At 37.6% G+C, this 12,803-nt stretch overlaps 1 protein-coding gene across 2 annotated transcripts in view; it reads left to right on the forward strand.

The window, feature by feature from the left end:
• Positions 1–8,926, forward strand: part of KCNQ3 (potassium voltage-gated channel subfamily Q member 3) — a 175,779-nt gene extending 166,853 nt beyond the window's left edge. For both annotated transcript variants that reach the window (XM_088535042.1, XM_088535049.1), the window contains 6 exons: positions 404–591; positions 1,472–1,574; positions 4,499–4,630; positions 5,160–5,258; positions 6,694–6,778; positions 7,853–8,926. In XM_088535042.1, the coding sequence (XP_088391168.1) occupies positions 404–591; positions 1,472–1,574; positions 4,499–4,630; positions 5,160–5,258; positions 6,694–6,778; positions 7,853–8,590 (1,345 nt within the window). In that variant the 3' untranslated portion in view covers positions 8,591–8,926. The remainder of the gene's footprint in view (positions 1–403; positions 592–1,471; positions 1,575–4,498; positions 4,631–5,159; positions 5,259–6,693; positions 6,779–7,852) is intronic.
• The last annotated feature ends 3,877 nt before the right edge of the window (positions 8,927–12,803 follow it).

Here is a 12,803-nt window from a genome sequence, read left to right on the forward strand (position 1 = left end):
GTTATTTATTTAATATCCTGCCATGAACCCAATAGTTAAATAAAGCAATGAACTGAAAGGGCCAAGCATCCTTATCGTTAGACAATATAAGTGCCTAAATAGTGCTGTTTCTTGTCTTAATGATAAATGTAATGCTTCTGACATTCTAAAGGAGCAGAAGCACTTACGTGTTATGTAGAGAACATAGCAAGACCCTCTGGTAACATTTTTAACATTGATAAAAAATGCTCATAAAAAGTAGTTAATCATCTGTGAAGCTTAGTATTTACAAAGACATTGATGTATTATGGTAGCCCCAGCAGTGTCCTTATGCACAAAACATTTATTTAGCCACTTGTGTACTCATGAATACAAGTTAAAATTGTACAAAGGAGGAAAATGATTACTTTTGCTTATTTTGTAGCCAAAAGCTGGGTCTCTTGGATCGGGTTCGTGGTACCAATACTAAAGGAAAGCTATTTACCCCTCTGAATGTAGATGCCATTGAAGAAAGTCCTTCAAAAGAGCCTAAGAATGTTGGCTTGAATAATAAGGAGCGTTTTCGCACAGCATTCCGAATGAAAGCGTATGCTTTTTGGCAAAGCTCAGAAGGTAGCCCTGTGTTGATTTATTTCTATCCATTCCCTTTTCTCCTCATTGTACTTTATTCCTCTGCATCTTCTGTTGAAAGTTTGCAACTTTCTTGGCCAAGAATGGATTGTTCCTGGGTTTACGTGGCACATTGGGAAGGTTCCAGAAAACAAATACTGGATTCCAGGCAAAACAAGGCTTGAGATAAGTCAGTGGCCCTCCAAAAAACAGCAATCAATATGATATAGAGCCTATGATGGAATCAACTTATTTGAACTTATTTGCTTCCCTGGCTGATTTCCCGCCTGCTCTCCCTGATGCAGCTGCCCCATGAGCGTCCATGCAATGTCGCAGGGCATTTTTCTTCTCAGCATCCCAGGACACCCATTTCCCTGTTCTTGTCCAACAATATCTAAATAGCAATTTTTCCTTTATTGTGCTGCTGGCCTCTGCCAGAGAAGAGCCTCAGGAGTGTTAGGTGTACTACCATGGACAGGGTCTGGCTGTCCACACAGGGGCCGTGGGTGTCTTCACCCGTGGAGTTAAGAAAGCTCAAAGCAGTGTGGGAAAACAAGTTGACTTTTTCTCCCTTTCATAAGACCATTTTGGTAAATACTTGTAAAAGCTCCTAAAACCAGGAACTTTTAAGTACATTTGAAAAGAAGGAAAGATCACAGTATTTCAAAAGCGCCTGGAATTCGAGAGGAATTCCCCTGGATAATGTGTCTTATACCTATGCTCCCAGAATTTTGAATACAAGAGTTGACTAGAGCAAGAGGAAACTGCTACAGATACTCCCTTTCTAAATTACATTTTGTTTACATAATACTTTAGCAAAATACATCTCCCTCTGCTGATCCTGTGGTCAGTTGTTCACACTTCTTTTTGGCCTGCTTTGCAGATGCGGGAACGGGGGAACCCATGGCAGAAGATAGAGGTGACAGCAATGAGTTCCTCATGGAAGATATGATCCCCACGTTCAAGACGGCCATCCGAGCTGTCAGGTAAATGTCCTCTCTGCTCACTTGGTCTTTGAAAGCTGGTGTTTCAGGAAATCACATTAACACAGTTTTACACAATTTCTTGTCACTATTGATGTTTCTTTTAAATACAAGAGGTTAGATTGTTATAAATATGTTGAGAATCACATGTGGTTAAAGTCCTATTACAAAATATACAGAAGGGAAGATGTCTTTCCGTAGCAGTGGTAATGAATTTGCACAAGAAAATATCTAAACATATTCATATGAAATAATATTGTATACAATTTATCATTAAAATATGCTGTAAATAAAGTATCTTGCCCAGCTTACCGATTGTAGCATTTATATAAGGTAGGAATTTTCACTTAGAAGTAAACTTTCAGCTGACTCAAGCCTTTATTTACAACTGTATGAATATGTGATGTATTTTTTAGCTTTCATATTTTAATAAATGCTGAGATCTTAATTTTGGCAGTCTTCAGCCTGTGACATGTGCCACCTCTAGTTTGGTATCACAAGGGATATTCCCTACGGCTAAAAAAATCCTAATAAAGCTTAGTAATGCACTTAGTATGTCAAGCACATGAAATTTGTTTATTGACACTTATTCATCCACTCAGAATTCTCTTCGCTCTTCTTCCCAAAACTACCCCCACTAGAAAATGTTCTTGTTTCATCGCAAATGTTATTAAATCTGGCAGTTGTTATGTTTTTGCCAGGGAATTACAGTCTCCAAGTAAAAGATCACAAATCTGGAGTGCACCAGGCTTCACAGAGTTTTCTTCTTTGTCTTGGAAGAGCCTCAGGGAAGTTGATTCTGCACCCTGGCTAACTTAACTATGTCCTTAAATCAGCCACAAACATATGGACCGATGCTCCATTATCCCTGGCTATGGTTGCATATGATGTTTGCCGTCTCCGCAAAGGCAAACTGCCCTCCTTCCCATTTAGGAGTGCATTATTCCTATCTATAACATTTTTAATTCCTGGTATAACAGATTAAGTTTTGTATTACCAGAGAATATAACTTTTCCAGGTCTGAACTAGACAATTTGAAATTTGCGATTTGAAAATATCTTTTAAACTTTATTTTTTTCATGGCTGCTCTATCATGCCAAAAAGTTCCTTTGTGGTTTAAATCTGAAAATGTGGAAAGGTCGGTCTTCTATCCTACAGCATTAACTTACCTTGCACTAACTGGGCAATAGCTGAGAAAGGAAGATGCTGTGTAGATAGTCTTTATTCCAAAGCATACAGTTATTTTTAAGACCATTTTGCCCTCATCAGAGCTTGCAGTTTATTGACCCGTAACTGATGAGTGGTTTGAATAAGGCACTGAATAATATATAATAATATAATGCATAAATGTGATGTTATTTCTCTTCATCTCATCCTTTTCATCAGCGATCCAAGACTAAGTTGCCTGAGTGACATTTGTAAATAAAATAAAATTTGGAATGGTTTTCTCCTGTTTTTTTGTCCAGTTGCGTTCAGGAGAACCAGTTATTATAAATCTTTTAAAGCATGCCGAAAACAATGTTCCAGGGGCTCTGCTCCTGTTGCTCACCAATGCTTTCTTCCTTCCGGCTCTCTACATAAATCTTGGCTTCCTCTCTTCCCAATACGCACTTGGTTTCTGACACAGAATTTACATCTGTCCCATTTTCCAGCCCCGCCTCAGCAAAGCAGACTGTTATCACTCTTGCAAAACATCCTCTCCCGCATCCTGTGCAAATCAAATTGATTCATGTAATTTCCCTGTAAATTCAATCATGAGCTAAGCTATTTTTCTTTCTTGTCAACCCAGACACTAAAAAAAAAGTAATTCTTTCAGATGAAACCTCTTAATGAGTTTTCAGGGTCATGATCAAGGAGCCATTTGAATTCACATTCTTTTTTTTTCTTTTTTTTTTCCTTTCTCAGTATAGGCCTATTTTGTCTAGTTGGTCAAGAATTGGCATAGCTTACATTTTGAAATTTTGAATACCAAAAGTTTTATGAGCAACAGAGTTAAATAGCAGAAAACCTGTTAGAACGTGGGAATTGCCTTTGTCAAATGAATGCTTCTATATATTTTTAAAAGTTTTTTTTTAAAAAACAACATATACTATGAATAAAAAAAGCCAAAATGTAGCAGTCCACAACAATTGCACAATTAAAGCATAAGAAAATAAAGCACATCCTCAAATCCCAAACCTAAGACACAAATAAAAGAATTTTCATTCTTTACACATATTTATGTTTCATTCTTTAGATGCATTTATTTATACACCAACATATAACAGTGTGAGCTAATATATAAAAAGAAAAGAATGAAAACAAGAAACAAAGCAGTTTTCAAATGCTCTCCCATGCACTGAACTTTATTGTGAGAACTATATAATCATTTATTAGGATGAATTAATAATGCAATTTTGCTTTTTTTTTCAAGGACACTTTTCTTTGCCCCTGCAACTTAAATGATTGATTTATTAACATCCACATTTCTAAGTAATTAACATTTACTATTCAAAACTTTCCCCAGCTTCAAAATGAAAACGAGGCTGAAATACTTTGGCATTAAATATGCTATAAATTAGTATTAGAGAAGGCTAAATCGTGGCTTTGCTTTAACACTGCCAGTAATTTGTGCTGTATTGTGTTGTACTGTAGCTTTGAATGATGTCCGGTTATGATGATAGAGCTGAGAAAGCGATGTAACATTCCTATATTTTTGAGAAAAAAATAGACTATCAATTATGGAAAAAAAAAGTGCTTAGAAAAATGGTATGATGCTACAGATTCACTGATGTTAGAGGTTCACTCCTTATAATTTATTACTTTGTATGGAGATAACATATTCAATTTCCGAGAAGCCAGAATATTTTTCAGTTGTTCTAGAAAGTCACAAATAATTGCTGTGGAACTGATGCAAGGAGTTAACGATTACTCTGTTTATTATGCAGAATACTACAGTTTCGTCTCTATAAAAAAAAATTCAAGGAGACTTTGAGGCCTTATGATGTAAAGGATGTGATAGAGCAATACTCAGCAGGGCATCTTGATATGCTGTCCAGAATAAAATACCTTCAGACAAGGTAAGAGTGCTCCAGAAAATGGGGGAAATATATATAGTTGGTTTGGGCTAGCCGTAGAAAAGGGTAGCTGTTATGTTTAGATATAATATATAGAGATACATAGTATCTGGACTTGCAGCCTTGGGGTAAATCCTGATCATCATTATCCAGCGTAAAATCTGATGGGGCCCTCCTGACATTGTGAGGAGTAACTGTTGTTGGAGATCTACCACATTAGGATCAATGATCATCCCACTAATTTAAGTCCCTTTGCAGAAAATAAAGTCTTGTGTTTTAAAAGTCAAAGTTAGAAAACAGGAGGCTGCTTGGATGACCATAATCATCCAATGTACTTGTGGTGGAGCTAGACCAGAACCACCATGTTGTGACCCTCAGTATGTTACCAAAACCTAAACATGCTTGCATTTTCAATTTTTGCTATTGATTGCTGCAGAGACAAGTAACAGTCTCTGTTCTGTATTAGCATTTAGAGATGGTCTTAAACACCTGCATCACGTTCTACACTTTTCTTTTTTTTTTTTTTTTTCAGAGTAGATATGATTTTTACACCTGGACCTCCATCTACTCCCAAGCATAAGAAATCCCAAAAGGGAGGAGCTTTTTCTTACCCTTCACAACAGTCTCCCAGGTGAAATTATTCTGCTTAGTATTTTGCACAGACCGAAACAAAAATAAAATGTCCTTTCATACCCCAAAATAAGTTTTCATTCAACCAGCCAGTACAATATTATAGTAATGATGTAAATGTTGAACCAGAATAACACTACCTTCCCTAAGAACAATCTACGATGGAAATTTAAATGTAATTGGTGTCTTAATCATCTATTTGCAAATCTGATTATATATGAAGTATGTATATTTGATTGCTGATTTGCTGAATTTTTGAACAGTCAGCTGCTAAAAATTAAAAACTCAATCTATCTAAATCATGAACTAACTCCTGAACAGGGAAAAAAAATAAAAATAAAAGAGTTTCGTTATAGCTTCCTCAAAATGGCAAGCACTGAGTTTTAATAACATTGTTTTTAAATCAATGACTGATGAGAATTACTGCAAATAAACTACGGCGACAGGTTTCTGGGTGTGAAAGTGGCAGCATGTTATTGCTGCATTGTTAGTAGCAAGACTTCAAAAATAGATAGCATTTTTTCTCCTACTTGCAAGTATCAGTCTGCCGATAAATACCTTCTAAAGAACCACAGGTACAAAGCCAGCAGCAATCTGTTGCCAAAGCTGTTACTGTTGCTCAGAACAGCTCTAACCCTGCAGAAAATATATTAAATGTGGGCTCTTTTTCGTTCATCCTACTCAGTGAAAAATCTCAAAGCATGTAAATATGAGAGCAGAGCTTTATATATATATGGAAGAGGCAATGATCATTGGGGAAAAGAAGCAGATTGCAAAATTTGCATAAACCCCTGTTAGTGATAACCCAGTGTACAAAATGCGAAGGATTTCAGTTACAGTTTCTGCTTTAGTAAGATATATTCACAGCTATGAATTTTCATTCTGTCAGAAGGAGAATGAATTGGAGCTGTCAAAACAAAAGGTTTGGGGTGTATTTGTTCTATGTCCTGTTAGGAACATGCGCTAAGAAACAGGTTTTCTAGCCTTTGTACATAGCATTAAAACACTAATTTGAAAGACTAATTTAAAGGAACTGGATTTTAAAATACATATCTGTCCGTAGTCTAACGGTTTGGGCTGTCTCAAATTTTTTCATAAGCCTCGCATTATTCCAAGAAGTCCAAGGTTAATTTCACTTTCATTTTGATCTTTTTGTTTGCTCTTGCTTTGTGTTAGTTGCTTTATGCTAGTCTTAAACACAAAATAATTTTAAATTAAAAATCAGCAGTTTTCGTAACTTTTTTTAGAAATATGTAGAGTGTTTTGCTATTTATCCAATTCATGCCATAAATAATTAAGTCCAATCTTGTCTAAGAAGAGGCTCTTGTGTGCTATACTAATATTGCTCCAAACCTTTACTTCTGGTTTCTTATGTATATTATTTGTCATGATAAAAGGAAAATGAGAACACTAATAGTGTTTTTAATTCTTTATAGAAATGATCCATATGTAGCCAAAGCATCTACAGCAGATACTGAAGACCAAAGTATGATGGGCAAGTTTGTTAAAGTTGAACGACAGGTATGTCATTTCCTGATAAAGAAATTAAGGCATTCATCTGATTTTCTGTATTCCTACACCAAATGCAAAATACTGTTACTGCATATCAGGCTTTGTTCTGGTGTAAAGTCACTTGAATTTGATTGGAAAAACAAATATTGACTTTCTACTATCAGTTTTAAACTGAGTCAAATATTGTCTATCCATGCATCTATCTTTATGTTGAACCAGATAGAGTAAGGCTCCATCAGCCAGAACCAAAACAGTATAAAAGCTAGAGATGACATAAATTCAGTATGATTTTTTGTTTGACCCAGTCAGATTGGTACTCCTACGTGATCAAGAGGCACAGAGACATTAAATTAATGATCACAAAAAATTGTGTCAATAATTTGCCATGAGAGTGCTACTTAATTGGGAAGTGTGCTTACTGAAATCTGTTGAAGTAATATTGCATATGGTGGGAAGACCCTAAACATGATGCTACGTGTGACCTTTTTTAGTTTCCTTAAACTCATGCTCATCTGGTGTTTCACAATGAGCAGGACAGTGCCTTTTGCAGGGTCTAACGCTCCGAAGTGTTCAATCCTCAGGTATTTCTGAGCCCTCTTTATGCAATCCTAACAGTTATCCAACTAATCAAGTGACTGTTACTTCTAAATACATAATTAAATAAGATGGAAGCAAATGACATTAATTGACATCAGTTTCTTTCATGAATGCAAGCATTCAGGCACAAATAGCTACCACAACGAACAAGGAAATTAATCCTGACGTTCAGCCCTGACATGCAGGGACTGTTAAGAGTATAGGTCAGTGTGCAAAGATAATTCTATCTGTTATCCTTTGGTAATAGCTTTCTGCAGTATATTATGATAACTCTCCATAATGTTTTCGACTCCCTTTGGAGTATCCCTGGACTGTGTAAACTGTCATCCACTGTGGTCCAGCTTCCAAGAGAAAGTCAGGATGACCCTGCAGGTGCCTTTATGAACAACAGCCGTGGCAGCACATGATTCCTGGCAGTGCACCTATTAAAGTGTTGACTTTTTCATTGAGTAACTGACGACAAGTCATAACATTGGTATTTTTCAGGTTAATGACATGGGGAAGAAACTGGATTTTCTTGTTGATATGCATATGCATCATATGGAACAGCTGCAAATACAAGTTGCTGAGATAAGTCCATTGAAAGATACTGTTTCTTCTGCAAAGGAGAAGAGAGAAGAAAACAAATACTCTGAATTAAAAACAATAATATATAAATACACTGAGCAGTGTACTCACGAAAATCCTCATAATTTCCAGCAAGTTCCAGTCAACAAAGTCAGTCCTTATGGTTTCTCAGCACACGGTCATACGACTCGTTCACAACCTCTATCAATAGGTGGGCAAAACTCTGGCAAACTGCAAGCCACACCTTCCTCAACTTCATATGCAGAAAGGCCAACAGTTTTGCCTATTTTTACGTTAATGGACTCCCAGGTTAGCTACCACTCCCAAGGAGACCTGCAGAGCCCTTACTCAGACAAGGTGTCTCCAAGGCAGAGGAGGAGCTTTACAAGAGACAGCGATACTCCGTTATCCCTTCTCTCTGTCAACCACGAGGAACTTGAGCGCTCCCCAAGTGGCTTCAGTATCTCCCAAGACAGAGATGACTTCCCTTTTGGCCCAAACGGGGGATCCGCATGGATGAGAGAGAAACGTTACCTAGCAGAGGGTGAGACGGACACAGACACTGATCCTTTTACACCAAGTGGCTCCATGCCTTTGTCTTCAACAGGGGATGGGATTTCAGATTCAATATGGACCCCGTCAAATAAGCCAGTTTAAAAGTGTTTGTGGGGCAGTCACTGGATGACTTCTCCATGTAATGTAAGCATACTTTGTATATCTCACTTACTGTACACCCAAAGCTTACTAGTTCGAAACACCAATGGCTGCATAAGATGCATGTGGTATTAGTGGTAGTCATTCTGCACCATTTCATACAATTTACTGATGCAGTTTTTTTCATGCTACCAAAACTAAGGAGCTTAGTTTTGAGCATGGTTTGCATGACTTTACCCTATATAAATGGTACAGCTGAATTCTTCTATGATACATATCTATCTGATACTCTTCAATACAATAATGGTGGATTGATAACAGGCAAGATATGATGGCCCTTGCTACTTTTTGTAAACAGAGCAGCAAAGTCAAAATAGTTTCAGGGGCCGTATCCCTCTATGGAAATAAATCTGAGTGTACATTCCAGTGTAAGTAAATCAACCTCTATCCAAACTAGCCAAGCGCATCCTACATTCTAAGCAAGGAAAAAGCTGAGTCAAAATAAATGACCATTCTGGAATGATTTTGTACGCTAAATGTTTCTCACGTGGACTCACATGCATAATTTAAAAATGATCAAAGCTACCCACAGAAATTAGCCATGGGTATTACCCTACTGCAAAATCTAAATCTAAATCCCCCAAACTATTTTGAAAAGCTCCACTAACGGTTATGAAATTGGTAAGTCTAGGGAAAGGGAAATCTAAGTTTGTACTCCCAACTCTTTTATTAAGTCATGTGGTGTTAAGTGAGCTGTATAATTTAACCGTGCCTCAGTTTCCCAATCTGTAAATTGGGAGTTATAATTCCCTACCTCACAAGGAGGTCATGAGGCTCAATTCACTAACATTTGCCAAACACTTTGAGCTCCTCAGCAGTGCAAAGTATTATGATTCTATTCACTGGTAGTTACACAACACAGGATGCTGCCAGGGTCTGGCCTACTTGGAAATGGCCTGATCCAAACCTATGTATGAGTGCCATATTTAACATCAGTGTACAAATAAATAAATTACATGCTCACAAAATCTGTCCCTGAGCAACAGAGGGATAAGTATTCTCTCAAAGTGTCAGCCAAACATCTTGCATTGGAATTGCCTTTTGTTTTGAGTGAATGTAGGGAAGCAATCCAGCGCACTGGACGGGGGGAATATGGAGCTAAGACCTCACTATTGCACTGGGAATGAGTTATCTCTATATATAGTGAAACCAGCCTGACAAATACCATATGTGGGATTCATCTGATCTCTGTCTAGGTGTCCACGAAGGGTCTATGTGATGTTAAGCTAGGTGGCTATGCACTCATTACAGCTGGCAGAAAACTAGTCAGCTCAGTCGGTGAGCAGTGGGTGCAAATCAGCTGAACCACAGCATGCTTCTGCTTTGTGATGAGACTATTCACACCTTTAACTCCATTACCTGTAATGACCAGATTGCTACTGACTAGAAAGGGAGCAGAGGGTGACTTTCTTAGAAATAGGCATGTTGGAGATGCTCAGTCAGTGAGAGGGCTCCCATTCCCAACCCATGCATCCAAGGTGCAACCATGAAATCCAGCTGCTAGCGGGGAGGCTAGTGGGGTTTTGCCCGCTAAAATAAACTTTATTTCTGTTGATTCTAAATCATCATTGACATCTCATGGCAGTTATTCCTTCCAGGGAGCTTCTATTCCTTTCCAGACACAGGCATTACTTTCATCTTCTTTGTTTATTTGTATTTTAAAGACCCATCTAAAAATTTAGGATATTCATAGTATAAGACTTCAGCTGCTTCTTTACCTAAAGTAATGATTCAATCTTCTGTGACAGATCTTGAGAAAGAACAAATTGCTTCAGTACCTTGAGTCAATAAGGCATGTCAATTACACCCTTTGAAAACTGGGTTGAGTCTATATGGCTGTTCTGTTCGGAAACAGAGACTATGATGACATGAAGTACAAAGACAGTAATTACTTAATTGACAAAATAGCTGAAAGACGGTCTGGGTTTGGTGCAGCTTCAGGTCAAAATGGAAAGAGAACAAAAATAGCTGTCAGAAATGTAATTCATTATAATTTGGCCTGTTGGAAAAAAAAATCTGGTCGTCAATGATTCTTGGAAATATCTGCATTGCACCTGCAGCAGGGCTTTGTATTGCACATATAATTTCTATAATATAGGAATACGTGGCTGTGGCAACTCAAGATCTAACCCTCATATGAAAATTGAATGAAAACGCCCTATATGAGATTTTAACACTGCTACATCTACTCTGAAATCAAATTTGAGTGTGTGTACCAGAAAAGATAATGACTATTGTCCTTGCCTTGGCTTTTTCCTGAACTTGAGCATGTGGAGAGGTTGATGGAATCTGTCCCTAAATGGAGTTTGGGTGTATTATTTGCTCTGCTCTGATCTGTAACTTTGCTGCATTGTTAAGGTTCTGAGTGGAAATATTTTCAATTCTTTGTGCTTCAAATTGTGGCCCAGCAACATCACAAACTAGTTCCCACCTGAACCTGTGCATAGAGAGGCCGCTGACTTGTGGCCTTCAGGAGAGTAACGTAGTCTCATCAGTTCACAGCATCAGAGCCTAAATCAATCAGAAAATGCAGATTAAGGAGCAAATTCAGCCTCACCGAGAGCTCAACTGTTGCAGGGGTGTCACATCTGCTTATGCAAGAGCAGAATTTGCCCCACTTAGTGCCAAGCACATGAGGAAGAGCTGGATCTTGATTCCCTACACACCACGACCCTCTCTGCTAAGCTTTAGAAGCCCAAGAGCCACATACTGAAATTTTCCATAGCACCACGTTAATTTGGAGTGGTTCTGTTTTTTCTGAAGCCCAGCTGAACTTGGGTGTTCTGCACCATTTTCAGGGGCAAGGAAGAAAAAAGGGTCATTTTCAAATGTCTTTAGTTGGGCACCTTGAGAAATGAAGGCTTTGGATATCGCTATTGCTTCTGATTATTTAGGCTTTCCCAAATACGTTTTTAGTAGCCTCTTGCTAAAGCTGAGCAAAGCAAAACAGTGGAAGTGGGATCCTATTTCCATCCTCAAGAATATGGTAAGCCTGAAGGTTGCATAGACAACTGCATTTTGTTTTCTAATTATGGCATCTTATTATTACTAGTATTTGTGCCTTGCTCACTGAAATTTTCTCCATGCTACAAAGATGCTTTTCAGATTCTGGCTGACAAGGGAACACAACTTTTATACAAGTGGCCTTTAGTGCTCTTTATAATATTATTTATTGTAATTTTTAAACTGTATGTGTAATTTATATTCTGGCACTGTCCAATATTTGAACAACTTTAATATGTTTATTTCAATATATTATGCAAACAATTCTTCTTAACTGATTTTTTTATGTTCTGTCTTTAAAAACTGCACCACTTATTAATAAATAGAAATTTCAATTATGATGTGGAGGATTTTCTTTTCATTTAAGTCGCAATATGTTCAGATACATTTGAGGAACATGGGGAAAATGTCCTGCTGGCAAAGAGAATACTATGTGTTACTCTGCATTCCTTCCTCCTAAAGCTGGTCACATTATAATATAATGCATGGTAAATCTCATTATTTGTGACTGTGTTTGCTTGGTGGCCATTTAACTTATGTTTTTTTTCAACCATAAGTAGCAGAATGGAACTGGAGGAAAATACATTTTTAAAAAGGAAACATTAAACTGATAAAATACGAAGAAATTGGAAGTGAAATATACAGAGAATATAACTGTCTTTTGGCTGAGAAAAAGAACAAGTGCAGAACTGATCTGAATATGTTTTGCAGGGAATTTAAGGGCTGGGTGGGACGTTCGTTTTCATGGATTCATCTCTTGGTTCTGCTGCTAGATTTCTGTTTGGTCTTGGCCTCACACCTTCACCCATGTTTCCTTCCTCCTGATTTATAAAACTTATGGAAAGCTGCTTAGTATGCTACCCCAGAGGAGGACTTTGGGGTTGGAATAGCTCTTTCAAATGTCTTTCATGGAAGGGAGGGTGTTATTGATGTCCCAAGCGTCTCTCTTGGAAACAGTTCCATTTGTAGTTTCATATGCATCAATATAGGGCTGAAATATCAGATGTATTAGGGTTTGAATTCTCTCAATAGCAGCAGTCACATAACAGTTCAAAGTATAATGTGTAAGATATCGGTTTTTGTTCTAGTTATATTTTGTCTATAATGAATGGAGGGAAATCAACAGGCTCACTAAGATCAACAGGCTCAACAC

Source organism: Tinamus guttatus, unplaced genomic scaffold, assembly GCF_059628265.1.
Source record: "Tinamus guttatus ecotype Peru unplaced genomic scaffold, ASM5962826v1 Tinamus_guttatus_pri_ptg000038l, whole genome shotgun sequence".
Classification (NCBI taxonomy): domain Eukaryota; kingdom Metazoa; phylum Chordata; class Aves; order Tinamiformes; family Tinamidae; genus Tinamus; species Tinamus guttatus.